The following is a 24,379-nucleotide window of genomic DNA, read 5'->3' as shown; positions in this document are numbered from 1 at the left end:
GATACTGCATACAAAAACCTTTTAAAGAGCCACTTTCATCGGTGAAAAATTATGTTTTCGATCAGAGAAAACCGAGAACCGTTATATTGAGCAAACCAATATGTATGTATGTATGCATGTATGTATAGTATGTATGTATGTATGTATGTATGTATGCACGCCCGCAGACACGTACTCACACACGTTCGTACGCATGTATGTATGATGTTCTATGTATGTATATATGTATGCATGCATGCATGTATGTATGTATATATGTATGAATGTATGTGTGTGTGTGTATGTATGTATGTATGTATGTTTGGATGTATGTATGCATGTATGTTTGGATGTATGTATGCATGTATGTATGTATGTATGTATGTATCAATTGAAACAATGCAAACGTGTTTTCTAAACTTACAAGGATAACGGACATACGAATAATTGCCCGACCACATACTTGCCATTACACATGTTCATATCCTTGAATGCAGTATTGAGACAAGTCAATGCTCTATTTCTGACTATGACTCAATTCATATATCTAACAAGGTCCTTTCAGGCCTAAATCAACTTCCATAAACAGATTTGGTTATATAAAAGATGTTTAGTCTAAAGAATCAAGATTCGATTCAAACTGAACCATGAGAACAATAATCCAATATGTTAGTTTCTATTCGGAAGAATATTATTACTATCAGGATTATTGGTTTAATTCCAAGACAAAAGAAACCATTTTAAATTATATAAATTCAGGATACAACGTTAGCAGTATTTAAAGAGGTTCTGAATTTTGGTATACTGTGCTCCAAAGTGCTTTGTATTGGAACAACAGGTCCATACCATCAAATTACTCCCCATGCAGTTCTGTACACGCTCTCAGTATGATTATCAAATTATTAAGTGCCATTGTTTATTTCACTTTGGGTATGTTGTATATACACTGTGACAGTACACCTATACGGAAGGGCAGTAGTATAGGAAATTAAGATTCATATGCCAAAAGACATCACTGAGAACAGTTAGACCCTCTTTTCAGCGATCCACCGCCTAGCACGAAATCATGCCAATAAAACACTTCTTGTACAGATGGGATGCCTTCGTCCTTTGGCTGAGCTGGCGAAGATTGGGACAGTTGAAGAAACAAAAGGTAAATTTAATTAATTTTATGATATCTTCTTGCGATTGGTCCATTTTGCTTATATTTCTGATCCATATTCCCCATGTAAAGTTGGGTAAGTACTGGGAAGAAGAATATCAGACGTACTTTCATTATATCGGACAATATGTGGTTTTGATTTTATATATATATATATATATATATATATATATATATATATATATATATATATATGCATTAAATAACCATATGATCTTCACGGTTTCTGATCTAATAGCAATAGTGTTTTAGAGTTTACGTTCTCAATTTGAAATAGCACTATCAATGTTTCCACATTGCATTGCGAGTACAGAACTAACTAAATTGGAGCTTTCTTTTCAAAACTAAATTTAGTAGCGTTTCATCGTACTACTGTCCTTCCTTATATTAACTTGTAAGCAATAAACAAATGATACTTGTCTGCCATTCATGTGCAGCCTTTATGCTCCTGTCATTTTATTATAGGGTTAAAATTATAAAATAGCTGTTCAATTTATGAAATATGTTTCATGTATGTCGAATTCTGGCTTCACAAAAAAGTGTCAGGTTCGTGTTTAAGCTTGATTAATCGCGATAGACGAAGAGAATATCAAACACAGAGATCCTGTATATAGAACAATCTCTTTGGTCATGATGAAACAGAGAAAAATCACAAAATAATCGTAATGGGATAAACGGGCTGTCATTACATTACAACGTGCTATCTTGAGCCACGCGAACCAGTCAGATGGATAGATATGGCTCGTGCCATACAAAAATTCCCATACAGAAAATTATCATGAAGAACCACAGACAAGATTTAAAATTTAGATGAAAAACAGTCCTGATCATAATAACGTGGTAAAGACAGAATACATAGTATGTATCTTTTCCTTCTCGTCCTTCAACATTCGTACTAAATAATTTAGTTGCCATAGTATATATTGTAGATCTGAATAAGTCAGCTATGGTATATTCTTGTTGGTATATCTGAATTGATTAGCTGTTCCATTGGTCTATTGATATATATGAATTGATTGGCAATCACATACGTTGCTCAGTTTACCTTAGAACTATTTCAGATGTTGCTCTGTATGTCTGAATCAATCATCAACTGTTTACGTAGCGCGTAAATATGAATCAATAAGCTATTTTATACATAGATTAGCATATCTGTATAATCATCTATTTACATCAATTGTGTATGCGTGTGTCTGTGTCGCAGATTGTTTTCAATGAAGCTAACTCCGTTATTGAATATTGCTTCAGTGTAAATTACCAACGTTCCTTTGTTGAAATCCAATCTCCTCAGATACATGCACAGTTTATCAACGAATGGTTCATACACACACAGACACACACACACACGCACTATATATATATATATATATATATATATATAGAGAGAGAGAGAGAGAGAGAGAGAGAGAGAGAGAGAGAGAGAGTAAACTTCTAGCACAGAGTGATCCTTATTTATTTTGTTAATTTGTTTCAACATACAGAAGCGGTGGGGGCAATATGGTTTCTAGCCTTCGATAAGGACAATCAGAACAAGATACTGGAGGATAAAGACCTAAATATTGTGGACATGCTGATCCATCTCAAGGAAAAATGGGAGGACAAAATCATCAAAGAGGCGGCGGATGGAACACTGTGGCTCCTTCGTGGACATTTGCAAAAGAATGAAAAATATAAACAAAAAGGTATTAATATAGTTAAACTTATCTTAAATGTCACATTGTAAGTAGTTATCGACAGAAGTACTCACATTTTCATGTTCATTAACACATATCGTTTCAGACCAAACGATCTGAAGAAAGTTCATCATTAGCAGATACATCTGGTGTGTGAGAAAACATATTTGTTCAAGTCTTTTAAGTGACTATGAGGTGTTTATTTTTTTAATGATTTGGTGTAGGAGACCTTTGAAAGATTTGACTGTCAGACAAGCGATTGATGAATCGAGGTTACCATTTAGGTTTATTTGAAGGTGCCAAAGTAAACATGGTATTTTATTTTTCTGCATCAGTCCAAGAGATAGTGTTACGGTAGACTTTGAGAAAGATTATTTTGGGTGTTTTACGATTTACTCCTAGGTACAAAATATCTTTTTGAAAGTTATCTAACGTCCGATTCTACTCTAAGTGTGAATCCGCATGTAACATTTTCACATATTCAAATCAAAAATGAGTTTACAGCAGTTTCAACAACAAATCCTGGATTTTTTTTTCTTAAGTAAGTTTAACACATGTTTATGATGTTTTATGGATAAGACATGTTTCACTTGAAGAACCTTAAGACAAGATATTCTAAGTCTTCAAAGAAACATCCTAAGAGTAACCTAAAACGATACAAAACGTTTGAAAGTGTTCAATTTTTTAAATCTCTTCCTTTATGTCAGCAAAAAAGGAAAGATCAATATCAAAGTATTTTTGAACAGACACTGACTGTGGATATTTATCAATTGATTAAACGCTAACACCGCACAGTGTTGCAATTACAAATATGGTCAAATAAAACCCTATCTCATGTGAAGATATGTTAAGCTGGCTTATCTGAGCATTTCAAATCAAAGGGTCCTGAGTTTCATTGCGAATGCAGTTAGTTCTACTGTGAGTAGATCATTTGAAAACAAATTGGCGAATTACAATGGAGATTAATGAGAAGGATTGAAGATAATCCGATTATAATTTTGCTTCAATCACTATTCACATACCCATTCTCGGAACAAAATATTTCAATGATACAGCCTTAGAAACATCATACAAATATATGGGCTCCATGAAAACCAAGATTTTGGTGATTTTGATTTGAATTTTAATCCTAACATTGTCGGATGCAATCCCTTCCTTTGTGATCTGTAGTTCTCGCAGACTTGGAGACACAGTACCCTTATGATCAGGACCGATAATAGCAAAGTTCTTCTCAGAAGAAAAAAAAACGGGTACCGAAACAAAAGGAAAGGTTTCAAACTCGACATTGGAAGAGTTGCAGATATAATGATTCAGTACATTATGAATCTATGGGTTCAAGAAAAAGAGACAGGACCGATCAAAACATATGGAAAATGTTTATTAATGAGATTCTGACTAGCACCCTTAAACAAAAGACAAAGTAAACAAAACGCTTAAGCAAATGGAAAAGTGAATTAAAGATAAAGATCACAGAACCTGTTAGCAAATGTAAAGTGTACAAAAGATATAGTACACAAAACCCGTCAGCAATTAGAACAATGAACAAAAGAAAATAAATGTGGAAAACTGCTTGTACAAATTATATTGAATTTCATGACGACGCTGTGGGACGAGTATTCAAACGAACAACACGTTTAAAGAGATGAAGAACAGTTTTAAAATTAGATGACTATAACCTTTTAAAAACTCTATTTATCCCATCAACTGTCAACTACTTCGAATTAACATAGTTCTCTAACAATGAATCATCTCAGCAGCATATCTGCAGAATACCACTTAACCCTACAAGAATTTCCAGTTATAGATCCAAAATGATAGATTTAATACTTGTGAGTGACATATTAAGTTGTTATGAAAAGGAGTCTAAATCCTCTTTTTCAGCGATCATAACCCCGTTTATTGTTCCACAAACTTTATGAATTCTCGGCAATATAGCGTCAAATGCAATTTATGGGAGTATCAAGCAGCAAAGATTCGTACAGAGACTTGTAGCATAGAGCTGATAGTTTTCGAATCGTTCGATAAATGATTAGGGATGTATAAAATCTATCTCAATATGCTAGAGGTAGCCCATTCGGTTATTCCCTCAACCTCTCAAAGAAAAGTAATTATTCTCAGAGATCCTTCTTTCACGCACAATAGTTTTAGAATACTGATTCGGCGAGGGAAAATAATATACTGCTTGATAAGAAACGTTTTTTTTTTACACCGAGCTATAATCAGCGATATTAGAAACGGAGTTGTAAGCGCAGTAAGTATTTAAACACATTAGCAATAAGCTCCAAGACCTCTTGGTAGCTAATAATGTCAATAAGCTGACCGTTTTATCACTTCCTGACATTGACCTTAACATTATTCAAGCTGAGATAAATAACGTAGAAGAGGTTCTTTCAAATTTCCACATTAGTAAAATATAGTCACATGATACGATCCTCCGTAGGTTACATAGAAATGCTCAAGAAATTTTTCGCGATATTTATCAGAAATGTTCAATACTTTGCACTGATCTTCATGTCATCGTACATTTTGGAAAGAGGGATATGTATACAAACATATGGGAAGAGCATGATGGGGACCTATTTTACTACTACGTTTGCCTGGGCAAAAATGTCAAAAATATATCTTCAAACACTTGTACATGTATCTGATTATCGCCCTAACAACAATGTAATTAGTAATCTTCAATCTGGTTTTACTCCAAAATATTTGCTCCCCTACAAGTGTGTAATATGTGCAATACATAACGAAGACAAATAAATATGGGTGGAATGATGTAATATTAATAATTCCTTCCATAAAACTTTATGCAAACTTTTTATTTCGTTCGCTAAATGTTATTGAAATTGGTACTTGAGGTACTTTTGGAACGTTTTGAACAGAATGCAACTTCTAATAGAAAGTTTAATTTTATAACATGGCTATATCATGGAAGGTGTGCCCAAGGGATCTACACTTGGAATACTGTTATTATAAGTTCACATTACTAAAATTGTCACTCATATTCGGTCAGAAATATCATCGTTTGCTGATGATATATCATTGCAAATTATTGCTGAGGACCTAATCCTGACAGGTGGTGTTTGAACGAACACTGACCTTTTAAAATAAATGTACGGGCTAACTATGGTCAGTTGATTTGAATCAAAACAAATACGATTTAGTGACCATGCGCAGGAAATCTCAAAGGAAACAGTACCTCAACTTTTAAAAGCCAAAACGGTAATTGGGATCGCCGATTCTTAAATATTTGCGCCTAACTTTAAAAGAAACCTTATCTTGTATTTCTACTGGCAAGAGCTGGAAGCGCATTGAAAAGGTTAAACAACCCAAAGAATCTGAAATTTAATCTTGATAAAAATTCATTCTTACTTCTTCGTTTCACCTTTATAAGACGTAGTTTTTAATATGGAAATATTATCTGGGACAAATGTATCAAGTATTAAAAGAGTGAAATAGAAACAATACGTATGCTATAATTTTGAAGGAGACGGACTGGGAAAGATTTTCACAAGGCTCTACAAACATAGCATGATAACTTTATAAGTTGTGTCATGGCATGACTGCAAAATACATGCAAACTTTGATCACGCCAACTGTTCAGAATGCACGTAACATACAGCATCATCACGGAAGGCAAAACCTCTACATACTCTCCGACAGGAGAAATCGCTATCAAAGTTCATCTGTACCAACGTCTGTTGCAGAATATTATCTTCTCTCAGTGGAAATGAGAAAGAACCCGTCTTGTACAGTTTTAAATTGCACCTAGATATGAATCTAGCGAAAGGTCCCAATGCATTACCTTCAAGGAAAAAATATTAGCACAAATTATGCTCACAACACTTCTTCTGGGTTGTAGGTTTTATTAACCGATACTCTTTTCAAAAACTTGTATCATAAATGCACAATCTGCTCATGCGGACAAACATACACAGCAATGCATGTTCTCGTAAACTGTAAACTATGATAATCTCAGCAACCGACCAATAGGAGCATTTATCCATATTAAATATATATAACTTCGATATTAATGTATCACCCATTGCAATCGGTTTAGGTCTACGATGAGATCTACAAGGCGGCCCATAAGTATATAATAACAAAGACATTTACCTGATCACTACACATATTTTCATTTTAATATGTTATACCTAGGTTATGTATTGGGTTTGTTAATAATTATATACCATCAAGTTCATTCTTTTATTATAAATTTATTAATTTGTTTATTTTTGGGTTGAGTGGGGACACAATGATCCTCCAGAATTGTCTGTAATATATAAAAAGATATACCAGAATTTTTGATGAAAAACATTCTCCAGATTAAAACAATAATTTTTAAACATCACACATTCAGTAGTGTTTAATCACGCTACTTAGCAATGTGATATAAGGATATAATGTTTTGTATATAGATGCATATTTGTGTTCAACTTTACATTATGTTGTCTTTCCCTAAACAAATATATTAAATATTAATCGTATTTAGGTTGCTTGGTTTGTTGTTATCATCTTACCCTTCACTCTAATGTAAATATATTGCACTGCAGATAAATATATATTTAAAAATTTCTTATCTTTGATATTGATTACGTGAAAAACGATGTTTTTACAATAAAACATTTCTCTATGACCACTTTTGTGTAATAACAAGTCTATCTACATGCGTCAGAAACATTTTGAATTTATTTATATTATATATTTGCCTTTTTGTTTCTAGTGAACTCATATTCTAATTGGCATAAAGTTAGAGATGCAGTTAAACGACAGAGCAGACTTGGTGTCATTGGCGCTAAAAGTAAGAAGGGACACATCATGATCAGCTACAACTGGAGTCACCAAAATGAGCTTATAAAGATAAGAGATAAACTGAAGGCCAATGGATACTCTGTGTGGATGGACATTGACAACATGGGTGGTTCTACCCTTCAAGCCATGGCAGAGGCTGTGGAAATGGCACATGTAGTTCTGATATGCATGTCACAAAAGTACAAGGACAGCAATAATTGTAGAAAAGGTATACCATGAAACAAAAATTTATATCATCGTAACGCTAGAAGAAAGAAAATTGATTAGTAAACCAGCTCAGATTTAATATAACTGGAAATTGGGTTCCACCAAATAATTCGAAAATTTAAGATGACTACGTTCATATACAATAAGTATAACATAAGTCATGTTACTAAAATCCAGACTGTACAAGGAAAGTCCATTGTTGAGATTGTTGGTACGGTAAACTATTGACAGTATTATATTTTTATGTTTATATAGAATTGACACCGCTATACCACGTGCTGATTAGTCTATGTTTAATATTCTCCTCAAGACCTCAGTTTAGAAGTGATTTACAATCCACGTGTTCACTTCAACAGTAGCAGGGTGCTCCGGCTCGTTAGTCGATGGATATATAAGGACATGCTAACAACCTCCGGACTGCTGTTGATTAGATCAATGAGGGCAGATAATTGTTAAACATGATATAAATTAAGAGCAAGCTTACAATACAATGACAAGCAAAAAAAGCCAAATCCTATGCAGGCATTTATCTTTCTCAATTTGATAATATCTTGCTCTTGCTGTTTTCGTATTTACTGTGGAGAGAAACAAACACGACCACGACCTCCTCAGTCAAACATCATTTTAAGGTCAAATTATTATTTCAAAGCCAGCTAAGTTTTAGTTATAAACAAACTGATGCAATATATCACGAACCATTATAAGCATCGACAAGGTGTCAGACAAGGCTACTAGACCTGAGAAACGAAAACAACGGTACACTGTTCGCACCAAAGGCATTTTCGTCTCGTTCTGTCAGTCAGTGAGAAAATCCATCTGTTGGACTTATGTTATTAGTACATTTGTGCGAACACCACATTGTATATAGTCAGTAAAGGCATATGATAATATATTAAATATACGTTCATATCACTACATAAATATTTACACATTTTACACCTTTCTAACTAAAACATTCTTAAAACGATTACACAAAACTACATGAGATAAGAACGGAGGCATGTTTGTATATTTTATGCAGATGACAAGATTAGAGTTCCAAGATATTACAGTGTTTGTTCAATCTTTTCTCACATTTGTGAATCGTTTATACTTAGTTTTTTGCTCTGTATTTGAAATAGATTTGTCTTATAAAATCGAAACTAGTTTCATTAATCATGAAAATTATTGAATGGTTTGCATTGACAATTGCTATTTAAACGCAAGCCGAGCCAAAGTATGTCAAGAGTCAGAATTAGTAACCAGAGCAGATTTGTCACTATGTAATCATTAGAATTTGATTATACCAGCCCCCATACTCCAATTTAGATATTTACTCGAAAATAAGCATAGAAATGCCTATAGTTCCATATAATGGATGCAAGGATGTAGATTATTTAAAAATAACGCAATGTCTATTTGGGAGTTTCATGGTGGTTTATTTTGTTACAACTAAAGATTTCACTGAGCATACACAGTAAGAACCTGTAAATTTGTGTATTTCAGAGGCTGAATACGCATACCAATTGCAGAAGAAAGTAGTGCCACTTAAAATGGAGAAAGGCTACAAACCAAATGGATGGCTTGGATTCATTGCTGGAGCAGAACTATTTTATGACTTCAGTGGAAAGTACGATTTCGAAGCAAAGTTTAAGGAACTTCTCAAACGGATAGGAGTCTTGTTTTATGAAGAAGGATCAGAAATAAACGATGTTACAATCATCAAAGAAACTGTAAGAAACTACATTAGATGCCTCAATACATTTGTAAAACATACTGAAACACAGATAAAGTTCTTTCGTTAGGACAAAACTTCGGCAACGTCCTATTTGTGTTCCTTTCTTTATTTTGAAGCAATTTTTTAAGTCTTCATTATGACAGGATAACTACATTTATACATAATTTTGCAGTGCATGCGCATTTTGTCATCTATCACGTCGTTGTACGTGATCAGTTATTGCATATACATGGAGAGACCGTGTCCAAATTAAAGCCTGTGTATTATTTTCAGAATAGTCATGCTAAGATATGGCGAACCCCGCCTTCAATCATTCACAACATTATGTATGTATGTATGTATGTATGTATGTATGTATGTATGTATGTATGTGTCTATGTATGCATGTATGTATGTATGTATGTATGTATGTATGTATGTATGTATGTGTGTGTGTGTGTGCGTGCGTGCGTTGCGTGCGTGCGTGTGTGCGTGTGTGTGTACGTGCGTGCGTGCATGCAGGCATGAAGGCATGCATTTATTTATGTATGTATATATGTATGTATATGTGTGTGTGTGCGTGCGTGCGTGCAGGCATGCAGGCATGCATTTATTTATGTATGTATGTATGTATATATATGTATGTATGTATATCAACTGTGCATTAACATCAGACGTCTGACATAACTGCACAACATAAATCTGACTTTCCTTTTAATCAGGATATTGTCATGGAAATTCATATCGAAACTTGGCTATTTATGTTTCGAAAAGAAAGAAAAAACTCACTCCAAACTAATTTTATGCGCAACTGTTGCTAAAGTGCACTTGACTCAAAATGTATATAAACAAATAGTGATCATATTAAACCAAACATTTGAACTAATGTTGTACTACCGATATTTTGGCGAAAGTGTTCCCGATTGCATCTAGTATTCCTTTGAAATTGTCTTCAACCTTGAATAAATTAAATGTATTTGGACGCCATTTTCTCTTTCATATCGACTGCGAAACCTATTTGAAATATGATCATATGTATTTGATTATGAACTGTCATACATAATAGGATAAAGTTTGACTAACAATCACTTCATGCACAACACAACATACAATGTCATAAGGTGAATCATTCTGAAGTGAAATTTATCACCAGATATCCTACTGCGCAACATTTATGAGTTGGGTTTGAGATTGGGGTCTTTTCAATGGAATTAAAATAGCGATACCAGCGCAGCCGAGTTAGATAAGAGGGTAACACATGCAAGATCGTCGGGTCTGTTTCTAAACTGAAACCATGTGCGGTGGCAACTTGAAAGGTGATCATTTTGATTGAAATATCTTTCCTTTTATAGGACAAAACCGCTGTAAATGTAAAAATTGCTCTTTGAACATAACACTGTTCCTTGTATATGCATATGATGCCAAGTTATAACATGTAACACAAAAGTAGTTATTGCAACACAATGCTTCATTTAGCTTGAATTTAGACATGCGATCAACTTGTGTGAGCCATGCAGTAGGTTTGACATGTTTCACTATGTTCGAATATATAATAACTTGGTTTACTCTATTATTCCTATATTTTAGCGATGTGGGCATTGTCTGATGGTCCTTCCGTATGTTCGAACACATAACTCATTTTAACTGCTGTGCAAATATGTTTTGTTGCTAACCTTGATACATTTGTTGCCCATATGTTTGCCTGAATATCACTGATAGCTCATGCGTTGACCTAACAAGCATCGACGGCAAAGGTGTTGACCTAGCCATCAATGGAAACCCATGCTTTGAACTGACCATCATTGGTCGCCCATTTATTGACCTGATCATCATTGTGTATTTATCTGAATACCTGACAGTTATGTGTTTACCTTACAATAATTAATGGCCTATGTGGTAAACTATCATTAGCAGCACTTTTATTATTGAATTTACCATGATTAGTTGCCCATATGTTGACCTTACCCTCATTGGTTTTCCATGTGTAGTAATGATGATCATTGTTACCCGTATGTTGATCTGATCACCTTGAGTTGCCGATGTGTTCACCGTACAGCATTGGTCGCCTCTGTGTTGGCCCTACCGACATTTGTCACCCAACAGTTGGCCTGACTATAATTTGTTATCAATGTGCTAATTTAACCATCATTGGCTGCGCACTTTTTGATCTTACCATAATTGGTTTACCATGTGATGTCCTGACTATAATCAAATTCACATAGGTTGAACTGACTATCACTGATTGCCCATGTGTTGCCCTGACCAACATTATTTGCTATATGTTGACCATGTCACTGTTTTTTTGTCCATGTGCTGACCTTACCATCATTGGTCACCCATGTGATGAACAATATTCGACCTTTTAAGCATTGGTCATGCGTTTATTGACTCGACCATCAATATGTTGACCTGGCACTCACTGGCTGCAAATTTGTTGACCTCGCCATATTTGTTTTCCATGAGTTGACTTGATCACCATCGTTTGCTCATATGTTGACATGAAGATCATTCATTGTTATGTATTAATGTTACCATCTTCACTGTCCATGTGTTGATCTGAACATCATTAGTTGTCACGGGTTGCTCTTGCTACAATTGATGCCAAAGCGTTTAAGTGACGATATTTGGGTGTCATGTGTTGACCCTGCAATCATTGGTTATCTTTTAACATGCCAACAGTGGTTCCGCAAGTGTTGACCTGAAAATTATTGGTTACACGTTTGACCCTTGCCAACCCTGGTTGCCCATTTGTTAATCTTACTATAATTGGTAACCCATACGTTGAAATGGCGATATTTTCTGTCAATCTGTGGGAGGGATATGAAATCTTTTTCTTTATCATGTGGTAACGTGGGATGAGACAATCGTATACTATACCTATGTTGTAATTGACGTGCTATTTTTAAATATTCGTTTTATAACTCCTTTACACGTGGCTGGAGAACTCATAAGATGAAAGGAGTTTGAGTTACAACCCTTGTGTCACGGTCCGTAAGATCATCTCTTGTCCCAGGATCTTGTTAGATGGGCTATATAATAAAATGTGTGGGAGATGGCCATAGTGAGCCATGAATGTGGCTATGAATAAGATTTATTCAATGGCGTTTGTTATATAGAGATAAATACTAATGTAAGTTTTTCTTAATTTTTCTTCAGTATGAGGACACCGTTGATGCAGGACCCGTATCAATCATGCCCAGGTCTGTTGCACGAGCCAATCACCAATCATCGTTAGCTAACTTAAGAGAATGGACACAGAAGCAAGTGAACGATTGGCTTGATCAGTACAACTTGTCCAAGTGAGCCAATCATTTTTTAACTTACGTTTGAGATTCCTATTTAACTTTTAGCACTTGAAATAGCCTTGATTCATTGTTTCGTACCGCATGTTTCAACGAAGCATTAGTAATTTATATTTCCTACATATCAGAAATTATTTTAACCGATCGCAAATGTACTGAGAATTATAATGTTATGAATGTTTCGTCATGGTTCTTTTCGACATATCTGTCTTTTCGGAGTTTATCATATGTACGAAACTAGGTAAACAAGACAACTAAAAGACCACCGATATGTATGGTGTTTCCGAAGCGTGGGCTTAAATCAATGCTCACGATTCTGAGCGCGTTTGTTTTCTACATCGATTCTCTTACATATTTGTTAAAATATTTTTAGCTTAGTTCCTGTCACACCGCTTTTGGACAATCATGAAACGTCTATTTGGTATTTACCTTCGTGGATACTAACTACTAGACATTTTCTCGTTAGGATTGCAGTGAACCTTATGTCAAGCTCAAGCGAATTACGTCTAATGATGCTTAGTTTCTCCAAACTTTTTGTATTTAGTGGCAATACCCTTTAGCTTTGTTTTGGCAGTGTGGTATGTACTCTCATTACAAATTTAGAAGATAACCTCCAGTCTTAAGTGATAGTATATCACAGTAATTTAGTTTTCAAGCTATTACAATTTATTTCAAGTTTCTGAATTGAGCTTTGTTCTGCCAAAATCAATGTCTTTGCTGTGCAGCTCACAAAACATTTACATAGTTAATGAAAGCATAATTCGGTGATCCTACCATTTGGACATTGTGAGCTAGGGACTTACTATTAGGTGACTTCACTGTATTTCTTTGAGTTTTGCCAAGTAAATGTACCTTACAATCATCGCATAATTAGCTGATATTGGTTTAACATGATTTTTTCCTTTATAACAGGGAAGTATTCGGACATTTGACCGGGAAAGACCTTTCAGCCCTGGTTAGAATGAAAGACAATGTAAACGAAATTGCTATGATATGCATAATATATATATATATATATATATATATATATATATATATATATATATATATATATATATATATATATTTTTTTTTTTTTTTCTTCTGTATATTCTTCTTCTTCTTCTTTCTATTATTATTATTATTATCTGAAAATGAGTTACTTTAATTATTATGTTACGAATATAAAAAGGGAAACATATTTGTCGTGCTATCACATGCGCATGGGAATCTTAACCTATACATTTCTAAGAGTAACTCGTTCTATTAAATGGTGTCAAATATAATTGGAAGACAACCCGAATTATCGAAGTGAGTAAAATCTCATATACCTTTTAATCGTATTTAATGTCATATATTCTTCTGAGTTTCACTTGCGCGTTTATTCGCAAAAGTAATATGTTGATTTAAGTTATTTTTATATCGCATCTAATGACATAATAAATTCAACACAGCCGTAAGACAATAAGGAATTCCTGAACAGTTTCCTTGACTTCATGACATTATAATTCCACATTTTAATAGATTATACCATAATCCAGAAAAGGGAAAATAAAACAATCAATCCGATGTAATGTCATAAGATAACAATCACGTAGTCTGTCTAAGTCCTTGCTGCTAGGGCATGGTTTCAAAATAGGATATACTTTTTGCAATTTGTCCTGTCCTACTGGAGCACATGCTCTCCTATCTGTAATTCATCCTGTACTACTGACTCACCTCCCCAGTTTAGATATGAATTGGTTTAATGAGGTATGTAACGGTACATAGCTTTATTTATTTATTTGTTTCAGGCTTCTGAGTATTTCTATCGATGTCTGGAAAAGAAGTTAAAGCTAGAAAGTTTGTCAACGATGGACACGTTCATAGATGCCCTTGAGCATATATAATTATTCCCTGCAGATATATTCGCGTGTGTATTTGTCACCAAAATGACAGGTAGAATCGGCAATGAAATAAGAAAGTGAACTAGTTTTAACAATTGTAGTACAAACATTTCAATCACAATACGAAGAGACATTGATAGCATCTGAGACAGAAGCAGAACTTTATGATAATACATATATTATTTCCAAATTTTATATTATATAGATATAACATTGTTTTCAAAGTGTTTGTTTAAAATAAATTGATATACCATTACATTTGGTATATCAAATTGTGATCAGTCAATGGCGCAACTATATGTATATTTAAACATTCTTACAACTGTGTGCTGTTGACTCTAGATCAGTCATGAATTTCCACTCATTAATCATTAGTGACGCATGAAGATAACGGTAAAATGTATTAATACTCCCCGTTTTCTAAATAAATTTAATATGGCACACAATGTCACCGCAATCTTTCCTGATTTCCGTGCACAACCTCATCTCTGATACTTATGTTACACAATACACGAAAATATGACGTGATAGAGAAAACAAATTTGGACTGGATGAAAATATTGAAACAGGCTTTACTCCAAGTAACCTAAAAGAAATATTGTTCATCGTATGTGTACACTTAGTTTGGAATTTGTCTAGATTGCTTATATAATCAATGATACAAAGTTGCAATATCCTGTCGATGATATAAGGTAAATCGCTTTCTTACATGGCACACATAATGCAATGTATTTAATGCTTTATTGTTGTTCTTGTTGTTACTTCAACCTCATAGCCATACAAGTTGAATTCCTCTGAACGTAATCATCATGTCATAAAGGTAAGAAACCCTTTATCCATGGTAGCTGTTGCTAATTTTAAGTCCAGAAAATATATTTTCATCCTTTTGAACAACGTTTTGACTATGAAAAACTACGTGTTTAACGATGAATACAATCTGCATCAATGGTCACAAGAATTTGACTTTCGTATGTGAACATGTAAGTGGAAATGCAGAGTATAAACGTCCGAATTAAGGTCGTATCAATGTACTCTTGAATTCTCTCAAATCATATTCCAGTCAGTGTATAGCAAGGAACACATAGATGGCACATTCTTATGCCAACGTACGTATGAGAATGAATATCTTCTTAAGTACCACACAAACTCCATAGCTAGTGTTTATGTATTGATAATGTGGAAACAATGGGTACTAATATATGAGTTGCTGACATTACCCACTCCACCATCAGAACATGGAGTAATCATATAAATTCAACAATTGACAAAATAATCGATTCATTTTATGAACAAGGAACATATTAAAACTCACTTGTAATGCAAAACGACTAATTCCCGCACATCCCATATCTCTTTTCAACCACCCATCATATGAAACATATCAAAAGTCTTCTATCCGGTCCATGTGCTCACTTAAAATATATTTCTTAACGAAGAGTGCTCAGTGAATTAAGGAATTCAATGGATACTAATATAGCAAGGGTATACACCAACAATACTATCCAGCTGACAACAGAAATAGCCGCAGTCAATGACCGAAGCAATTTACACATATAATAAACCAACAACGACATCTCTTTCTAAAGACCCATACCACCTTGGACCGAACATTTCATATATCATCTAGAGAAGCAGGCACACTCGTGTCTTCGCTTAAAATAGCCTTCTATTGTCGCTTATCGACGACGAAGTATTTATTGGACAACCATATGTTCATTCAGTCGAACTCAATGTATTAAACGAATGAAGGAAGTACATATGCAAGGACAACCGTTTTGTAATACTATTTCTGAAATCCCTGTCATCATGAGTCATTAAAATGCCTGCCAATGGTTAGGATCTGAAAGTAAAAACACCATTTACGTCCCCTCACAAGGTACACATGGACCTATCTGGCGAGACCTTATTGATACTGCAGATACGTACACATGAAATATATGACTTAAATAAATAACAAGTTCAAAATTGCTTGTTAACCCACCGTGTGTCATTTTCTTTCCTGTCAGTTTCATATCACTCATATCACTCTCACTCTCTTGTAGTGAGAGCATGTTAGTAGTAATAGTTGTTGTAGTAATATTGGTACAAAAGCATAAACATTAATTCCAGTTCGTATAAAACTAATTACAACTACTTTGCATAACAAAAAGATATTTGTTGGAGAAAGAGTACTTTGTAACAAGAACAAGCAGGTTTAAGATAAGTAATTCAAATACTGATAATAAGTTTACATCTTTATGCAATAATCTATAAGAATGTACGAAACTGAAGTTGTACATTATACGCTGCATCCAAAGATTTTAAAGAGGTTTACAACTGTGTGGAAATTAACAATTTTATGATAAACTGATAAACACACTATACTCATTATACGTATATTTAGAGTAATGCATCATTACTCTAAATATACGTATAATGAGTATAGTGTGTTACTAGAACGTGAAGGCTACTGCCTATCATGAGTAATGTATCGTATTATTCAGACTACGGAAAGGATGAATTTGCGTCGCATTTACTTTGCTCTGTTTTTGAACTACCAGAGACATGACATAGCGGAGGATGGTAATGAAACATCACTAGAAAAAAATCAGTTGTTGGTTTAATTGCATGCATATAATCTAAACTAGCGAACATAATATGACAAGTTTAAAATAGTTAAATTAATTTCAAAGAGTATTGATTTGATGCGAAAATAGCAAAATCGTTGTATTTCGTAAAGGAGGTTACCTAAGTTGCTTTGTGGAATGCTAGACAGGGCTGCAAACGCTCTACCTGGATCGCATTATATTCATTCAGGTCGTGTAATTGTTCCAGTAACTCACGATACATGTGTCATGAAACACTAGGCTCAGCAGCTTCAAATGTTTGTGTATTATTAGGAAAGTAAGTTATTGTGGTTTTGGACTATTGTCTGGCGAAACATTGTTGCTTGATATCTTATATGAAAATGTATATATTCCTAATTATGAATCATACGTTTGGGGTTCTTGTGTAGCACCAAATGTTAAAATCGTTTCAAGAGTCATATATGAAATATTAAAACACAATCCAGATGTAAATGTATCTGTCAATTATAGATAATATAATAAGATGCTAAATTAATACACAAAATTATATATATATATATATATATATATATATATATATATATATATATATATATATATATATATATATATATATATATATATATGTATGTATATCTCTTTATGTGACGTGTTCTTGCACATGTAGAAGAGGGGTGCAAGTTATGTCAAAAGAAATTGAATGAAAACACATGGTTCTGTATTATTAACTTGTTTCATGAGATTGTAAAATTAGATGTGCATACACCAGCCTACTCTTACCGACATTGATAGAGTCGAGAAGAAGATAAGAGAGTGAAAAGACAGAATTCCATAGGTCAGTGGTGCACATATTACGGAGTCAAAGTATATGGGTACATAATTAAAACAAAGACAAGTGTTGTGTTTGATGCTGGTCACTTTCATGACTTTGTATTGAACATATATGATATTAGTGAACCAAACTTTTGCTATGTATTTACAGCATAACCTAATTATTTGGACAATGTCTATAGAGAAAACGTGCTAAGAAATTGAACAATGAGACATAGCGTATAACACAGAAATATTTGGAGGCTGTAACCGCCATAAACAGAAGTACAGCCAATAGAGCGTGCTGCATTTCTGGCAGAAACAAAAAGATGGGTGGGGCAAAGAACAAATATGTCCAGCATTAAAGAAAACAAAACAATCAATGTTGATCACAATTAAACGGATGAATTATGTAGTGCCGTGGTAGTAGAGCATCCTCATACTCCCCGGTAATTAGGATATATCCAGCATGTATGGAGGATTGGGAAGAAACTTTAAAACAGATGCGCGTTCTTCCAGAAAAGTGATTGTAAGACGCTTGTGAAAAAAAGTGACTTGAGATACTTGTATCAAATTATCATTCTGATGTGCAGTTGTTTGCACTGTAATCTCTCCTATTCTGAGAAAGGCACGGAAAGCCAATATAAACATGGCCGAAAACATGGTACGCCTGGAAAGGGCCAAATTGGTTATTGGAACTGGGAGAGAGAGGACTCAATCAAAGCGTCTGATGTAAACTCTTTATATAGCGTCCAAGCCCGTTCATATTTGGTTTGTATAGCTGGGTGTAGGGTATTTTTAAGCAAATGGTCAAGAGTGCTCTCTAGCTTGGGCAGGGATGGAAGAAGCGGAATTCGATGAGGGTGTGAGTCAGCATAGAGAGCCATGGTTTGGAAACTCGAAATCTGTTGGCCAGAAAGAGCATCGGCGAGTCTGTTACGTATACCCGGTATGTGTTTTGCCATGAACAACATATTTCATTTAAGGCAGGATAGTACAAATTTACGAATGAAATGCATGATTTGTGTGTCCTTTGAGGACTGTTTGTTTATGATTTCAACTAAAGCTTGATTGTCAGTGTGGAAATAGATACATTTATTTGACAAGTGTTCTCCCCAGGTCTCAACTGCCAGAACAATGGGGTAGAATTCTAGAAGCGTTATATTTTGATATGCCCATGTCTTATCCCAAATGTCACAGAAATAGTGTGTGCCTAGGATCGCACCGTATCCGACTGAGGCAGAAGCATCTGTGTACAAGTCCAATGTGTCGGAATTCAGCCACATGTCAGGTAAGAATAAAGATCTACCGTTAAAACCGGTTAAAACGTTTTGCCAGGACCATAAATCTTCTTTTCCTTCTTTTGTTAGTCTAATGTGGTGATGCGATTTTGAGAGGTGACTAATCAACATGACAATTGGCATAAGATAAGCTCGTCCCGGCAAAACTACTGCGCATGTAAAGTTAAGAGCATCTATGAGTTAATGCAACTCCTTGAGAGTAATTTTATTTCGAGCCAGATATAAATGTATAAGTTCATTACATTTTTTTAGTTTGTCTGTGGGAGGGCGAACCTCCATTCTCACGGAATCCAATTCATATCCGAGGTACGTCTTGGTTGTTGACGGTGGAAATGTTTCATCCGCAGCCATAGGAACACCGATGTCGGCACATACAGTCATGAAGAGATCAAGCTTGTGCTGTTATTGGACACGAGTTGCATCTAGTATCACAAAATCGTCCAAAAATATGTGTCCCGTGTGTTATAAATAATTTTGTGTTCGCTATCCATTGGAGAGGATTGCTAAAGGTTTCACATATATGGCAACTGAAACTACAACCCATTTGTAAGCGTTTGTAAAAATAGTACATATTCCGCCATAAAAAGCTAAAATAATGATATTGCATGGGACGAATAGCAAGAATGCGGAAAGCATTTGATATGTTTGTTTTGCCATAAAACACCCCTTACCCAGCTGTTTAATACAAGTGATGATATTATCAATGCCTTCATAATGCACTGCTGATTGTGGAGTTGGAATGCCATCGTTAACCGAAGCGCCCGTTGGGAAGGAAAGGTAATTAATTAGTCTGAAAGACCCAGGAATTTTATTTTCGACTAGGCCCAGGGGCGAAATGTGTAAATTGGGAAATGGTTTTGTACGAAAAGGCTCTGCAAAGCGACCAGCTGAGAATTATTTCTGTTTCTTTTCTTCGGTAATTTGGGCATTAGTTTGAGCTGATTTCAGATTTATACATACGTGTTTCTGCAATGTCCCCTTAAAACCCACATTAAAACCCGTTCGAAAACCTAAAAGCAGATATTCCTTTGTGTTAGGATCGAACTCGTGTAACCAATATTGCAAGCGGTCAATTCTGACCGGGGTATGCACATGAACAGCACTATTTGCTCACAGGTTTCTTGTTATTCGGGTTAGTGGTTCGAGTTTGTTCGGATCGTTGGAAAGGAAACATCTGGTTGTTATGTCGTTGCGGTTGGTGGCTGTATTGCGGAAGTACCTTAAATGGCTGAGAAATTGGTTTGGGACATCGAATGAATGAGTGTCCCCCTAAATAATTGAAGCACTTGTGCTGAAAAGTACATGAAAATCCCGATGAACATCGACCTCTTTTGTGATAACTAACATAAAATCTCTTCGGATATTTTGTTTGTAATTTGTGAGGGATTGTTTTTTGCATAGTTGGTATGACCTGACTCTAGAACAGCCTTCATGCAGAGTTATAGATGCGTGGTACCCCATTTAGCTTCCCCATTCGCAACCAATTGTCTAAAGTTTTCATCGTAGTACCTCCAATCAACGCGTAAGTTTAAGGACAGTTTCTATGTGGTGGGGAAGAGAGGTACTAACTAGGGGATATTTTTCACATAGGACACTGGTGAACCTGCTCCTAGCAAGAATCCACTGTCCTATTGTGAGGTGAACGTTCCTAATTTTTGGGACAATGCTAAGTTCAGGACCAGTACTGTGCGTATCTAACTGAAATTTAAAACCCGCATCCTGCGAGTTACTCAGAAGTGTATAAAAATCAGGTTATGAGACCGCCCATATATTTTCCTTAACTTTATGAGGGATCAGAGTGGATGGTGTGATCGACGAGCTTACAAACTATGATTGTGAAAGCCCCCCCCCCCCCCGGAGGCAGACAAGATTTGGACAATGTTACTTGTATCCACAACTGTACTAGTAAGTGAAACCGTGGTTTTTGACAATGGCGCGGGAGACCATGGATGCTGATGATGTGTTGCTACGGAGGGTTGAAGTTGAAACCCAGTTTGTGGACTATTTTCCGTGGACGGCCTGAGCATAGCTACCAGCTGATCACATTTGTTATGGATCTCCTATGTCACCTGGGTGGTGAGCCTGCTGGAGACCTTTGGGTTATAACATTAAGAAGATGGGGATCCATCAGAGCCCCTTATTGGTTGTGGGCCGTTGGTGTTGACAATGGTGCCTTCTTTCTGGGCCTCTTCACCGCCTATTGAATTTTGGACCTTGATGGTCTGGCTCTCTTCACTGCTATTTGCTCCGACTCCACAGCTTCCTTTGTAGGGGCAGCCTGTAAGGTATGCCACAAAAAGTTAACAATTACATATATTTCAGTGGTATTACTACTAAGCAATCGTTGCAAATGCATAACCCTTATTGTAATATTATCATCATCACTATTCACTGTAGTGAGACGAGACACGAATTTAGTAGTAGTAAGAAAGAAAATGAAAAACCGAGCAAAATTTAAACATTATGAAAATTATATGTCATTGTCTTGAGGTGCAGATTGCAACATAAAACCAGTAGCAACAGAACAACTACAGGTCACTGGATCTAAACGAACTGGGAAACACATAGCCTATTAACTTGACGAAAAGTGGTGGAAGCAGAAAGCATAAATGACTAATCAAGTGTCAAGTAGTGAGGTGTGGGACCAAAGTATGTCAAGCATGAAAATCGTAGCAAACGTAAAACGTAAGGAAGCAACTAGTAAACACACATTCCAGAGATACGGAACCAACTGGTCAAATGAAAACCCAGTGGTACGGAACGAACTGGTAAACACACATGCCAGTAATACGGAATCAACTAGTAATCATAACATTCAGTGGTGCGGAACCAACTGGTAAACGGATGCTAGTGATAAGGAATCAGCTGGTAATAATAAAATCCATTGCTACGGAACTAACTGGTAAATACACAGGCCAGTGATGCGGAATCAACTAGTAATCATAAAATCCAGTGGTACGAAACCAACTGGTAAACACATCCCAGTGATAAGGAATCAACTGGTAATAATACAATCCAGTGGTACGGCACCAAATGATAAATACACAGGCCAGTGATGCGGAATCAACTGGCAATTCTAAATTGCAGTGGTACGGAACCAAATAGGAAACAGAGGGCTAACATAAATGCCAGTAGTACTGACCCAGCTGGATAAAAAACACAATCCCTTGGTACTGAAGCAGCAGGAAAACACAAGCTAGTGGTACAGAACCAATTGAAGGAAAACACGATACGTTTGCAAATCCTGATCGAAAGTATTTTAACAGTGAACCAAGGACTGTTAAAGCACTCTTAGGCGCATATGTTGATGAAATGAATTTACGCAGGAGACAATGGGAAGTATATCTACATATAGCTTTATTGTTCTCTGGTTTAATTTTTCGTACGACAGAGAGATTGAGCCTGATAATTGTGTCGAATATTCTGCCCCCATCCACATGCATATCAATTCTAGAAAAGCGCCGAATATTAAAACTGGAAGGTAATCAATCGCCTATTTCTGATTTCAAATGACCTTGTAGAAAAGGAATGGTCCAGTATGAGCGTGACGTAATGTGCAACAAAAGATACGTTAGCAGAATTTGTGCAATGGAAACAATTTAATATAAGTAAATTCTTAACTTTCAGGACGTTTCGTCGTGGTCAAAATTCCAGAAAACGAGGAATTTCTAATAACGTGAACAGACAACAACGGTGCAAAATTTCTACCTAAGAAGAAAACACGTCCCCACTCCAGAGGAAATTGGCTCAACTGACGCCAAAGTCTCTAGCAGAGAGAATCCCCCAGCGCACAGCTGGTGCGGAAGCATTGCGATTGGCTGGACAGAACAAGTGATTAACAGCTTAAACAGAGCGTTACACGATAAATCTGGCGGGAAATTGTAGGCCCAATCACACCTCCCATAAATGTCATTATGCTTCGTAAAACGTTATATATATATTGCTTTCGAATGCGAAGATGGCATAAAACGTGTGCCAGAAATAATGTTACTACCTTTAACTGATAAGGGCTGAAACTGTGAGTGAGCTAGGTATATACCCACATATCATGAAACAACACGGACAGAGGTGAGGTGCCAGAGATCTGAACAGACCATCGCTGTAGTAAACTCGGCCATACGGGGCAAACAAGAAGATACGATGCAAAATTATTGATAAGGACACATCCCATTTTCAAAAGGAAATGAATGGTGATTTTGTATGTCAAACTCAGACTGTTTAGATGATAGAAAATTGGGGGAAAATGGTAACTATGTAAAGAGAATCTAGATAAGAGAAAATAGAAGACGACTCGAGTATATTTGTTTGATGATAGAATAAGATAATATAATGTAATGTAATGCTGAAATTGAAAACGAATATCAACATAGTAAACCTTGTTCCATCGTTGCTGAATATAACAATGTTTTTATATGTTATATATTGTTTATCTAATGTATGTTCTTTAAAATATGTTATTGTACTAAAATTTAATAGTTATATGTCACTGTCACTACCTTTCATCGTCATGGTCTTTTTATGAATCAATTTCCGTATGCTAACTTTCTATCTATTTTGGGTCGATGTCGTGCAATACCAATGAAAATTATTATTATTATTTTCATTATTATTATTATTATTATTATTATTATTCAATTCAACTGAATCCAATTTCAAAATCACTGCTGCTTGAGTGCTTAGATCCAGTATTGATTTCACTAACTGATGTTATTAATACCTCCCTCTCATCAGGGGAATTCCCATCATTTTTTCAAAAAATGGCATTGTAAAGTCTCTACTGAAGATACAAACACTAGACCATAACGATTTAAAGAATTACCGCCCAGTTTATAATCTCCAATTCATAAAAAATATAAGAAAAGATTGTTCTATCCCAGCTTGTATCTCATCTGAATTCAAACATTCTTTTTAGCAATGTACAATCTGCATATTGACCGTGCCAGAGTACTGAAACTACTCTTCTAAAAGTAACTAATGACATTCTCTCTGCTTTAGATAGCGGAAAGAT

The 24,379-nt window shown here is 35.3% G+C and overlaps 1 protein-coding gene across 5 annotated transcripts in view; it reads left to right on the top strand.

Annotated features, from left to right (window-relative positions):
* The window catches only part of LOC149789815 (uncharacterized), a 110,698-nt gene extending 95,559 nt beyond the window's left edge, over positions 1 to 15,139 (top strand). For all 5 annotated transcript variants that reach the window (XM_089971811.1, XM_089971809.1, XM_089971810.1 and 2 more), the window contains 7 exons: positions 1,022 to 1,132; positions 2,623 to 2,823; positions 7,535 to 7,831; positions 9,316 to 9,542; positions 12,683 to 12,825; positions 13,741 to 13,801; positions 14,601 to 15,139. In XM_089971811.1, the coding sequence (XP_089827937.1) occupies positions 1,022 to 1,132; positions 2,623 to 2,823; positions 7,535 to 7,831; positions 9,316 to 9,542; positions 12,683 to 12,825; positions 13,741 to 13,801; positions 14,601 to 14,696 (1,136 nt within the window). In that variant the 3' untranslated portion in view covers positions 14,697 to 15,139. The remainder of the gene's footprint in view (positions 1 to 1,021; positions 1,133 to 2,622; positions 2,824 to 7,534; positions 7,832 to 9,315; positions 9,543 to 12,682; positions 12,826 to 13,740; positions 13,802 to 14,600) is intronic.
* Positions 15,140 to 24,379: the final 9,240 nt, after the last annotated feature.

Source organism: Sinohyriopsis cumingii, chromosome 10 (assembly GCF_028554795.1).
Source record: "Sinohyriopsis cumingii isolate HCF-2022 chromosome 10, ASM2855479v2, whole genome shotgun sequence".
NCBI lineage: Eukaryota > Metazoa > Mollusca > Bivalvia > Unionida > Unionidae > Sinohyriopsis > Sinohyriopsis cumingii.
The sequence above is the reverse complement of the archived record's forward strand: the minus strand, read 5'-3'. Positions and strand labels throughout refer to the sequence as shown.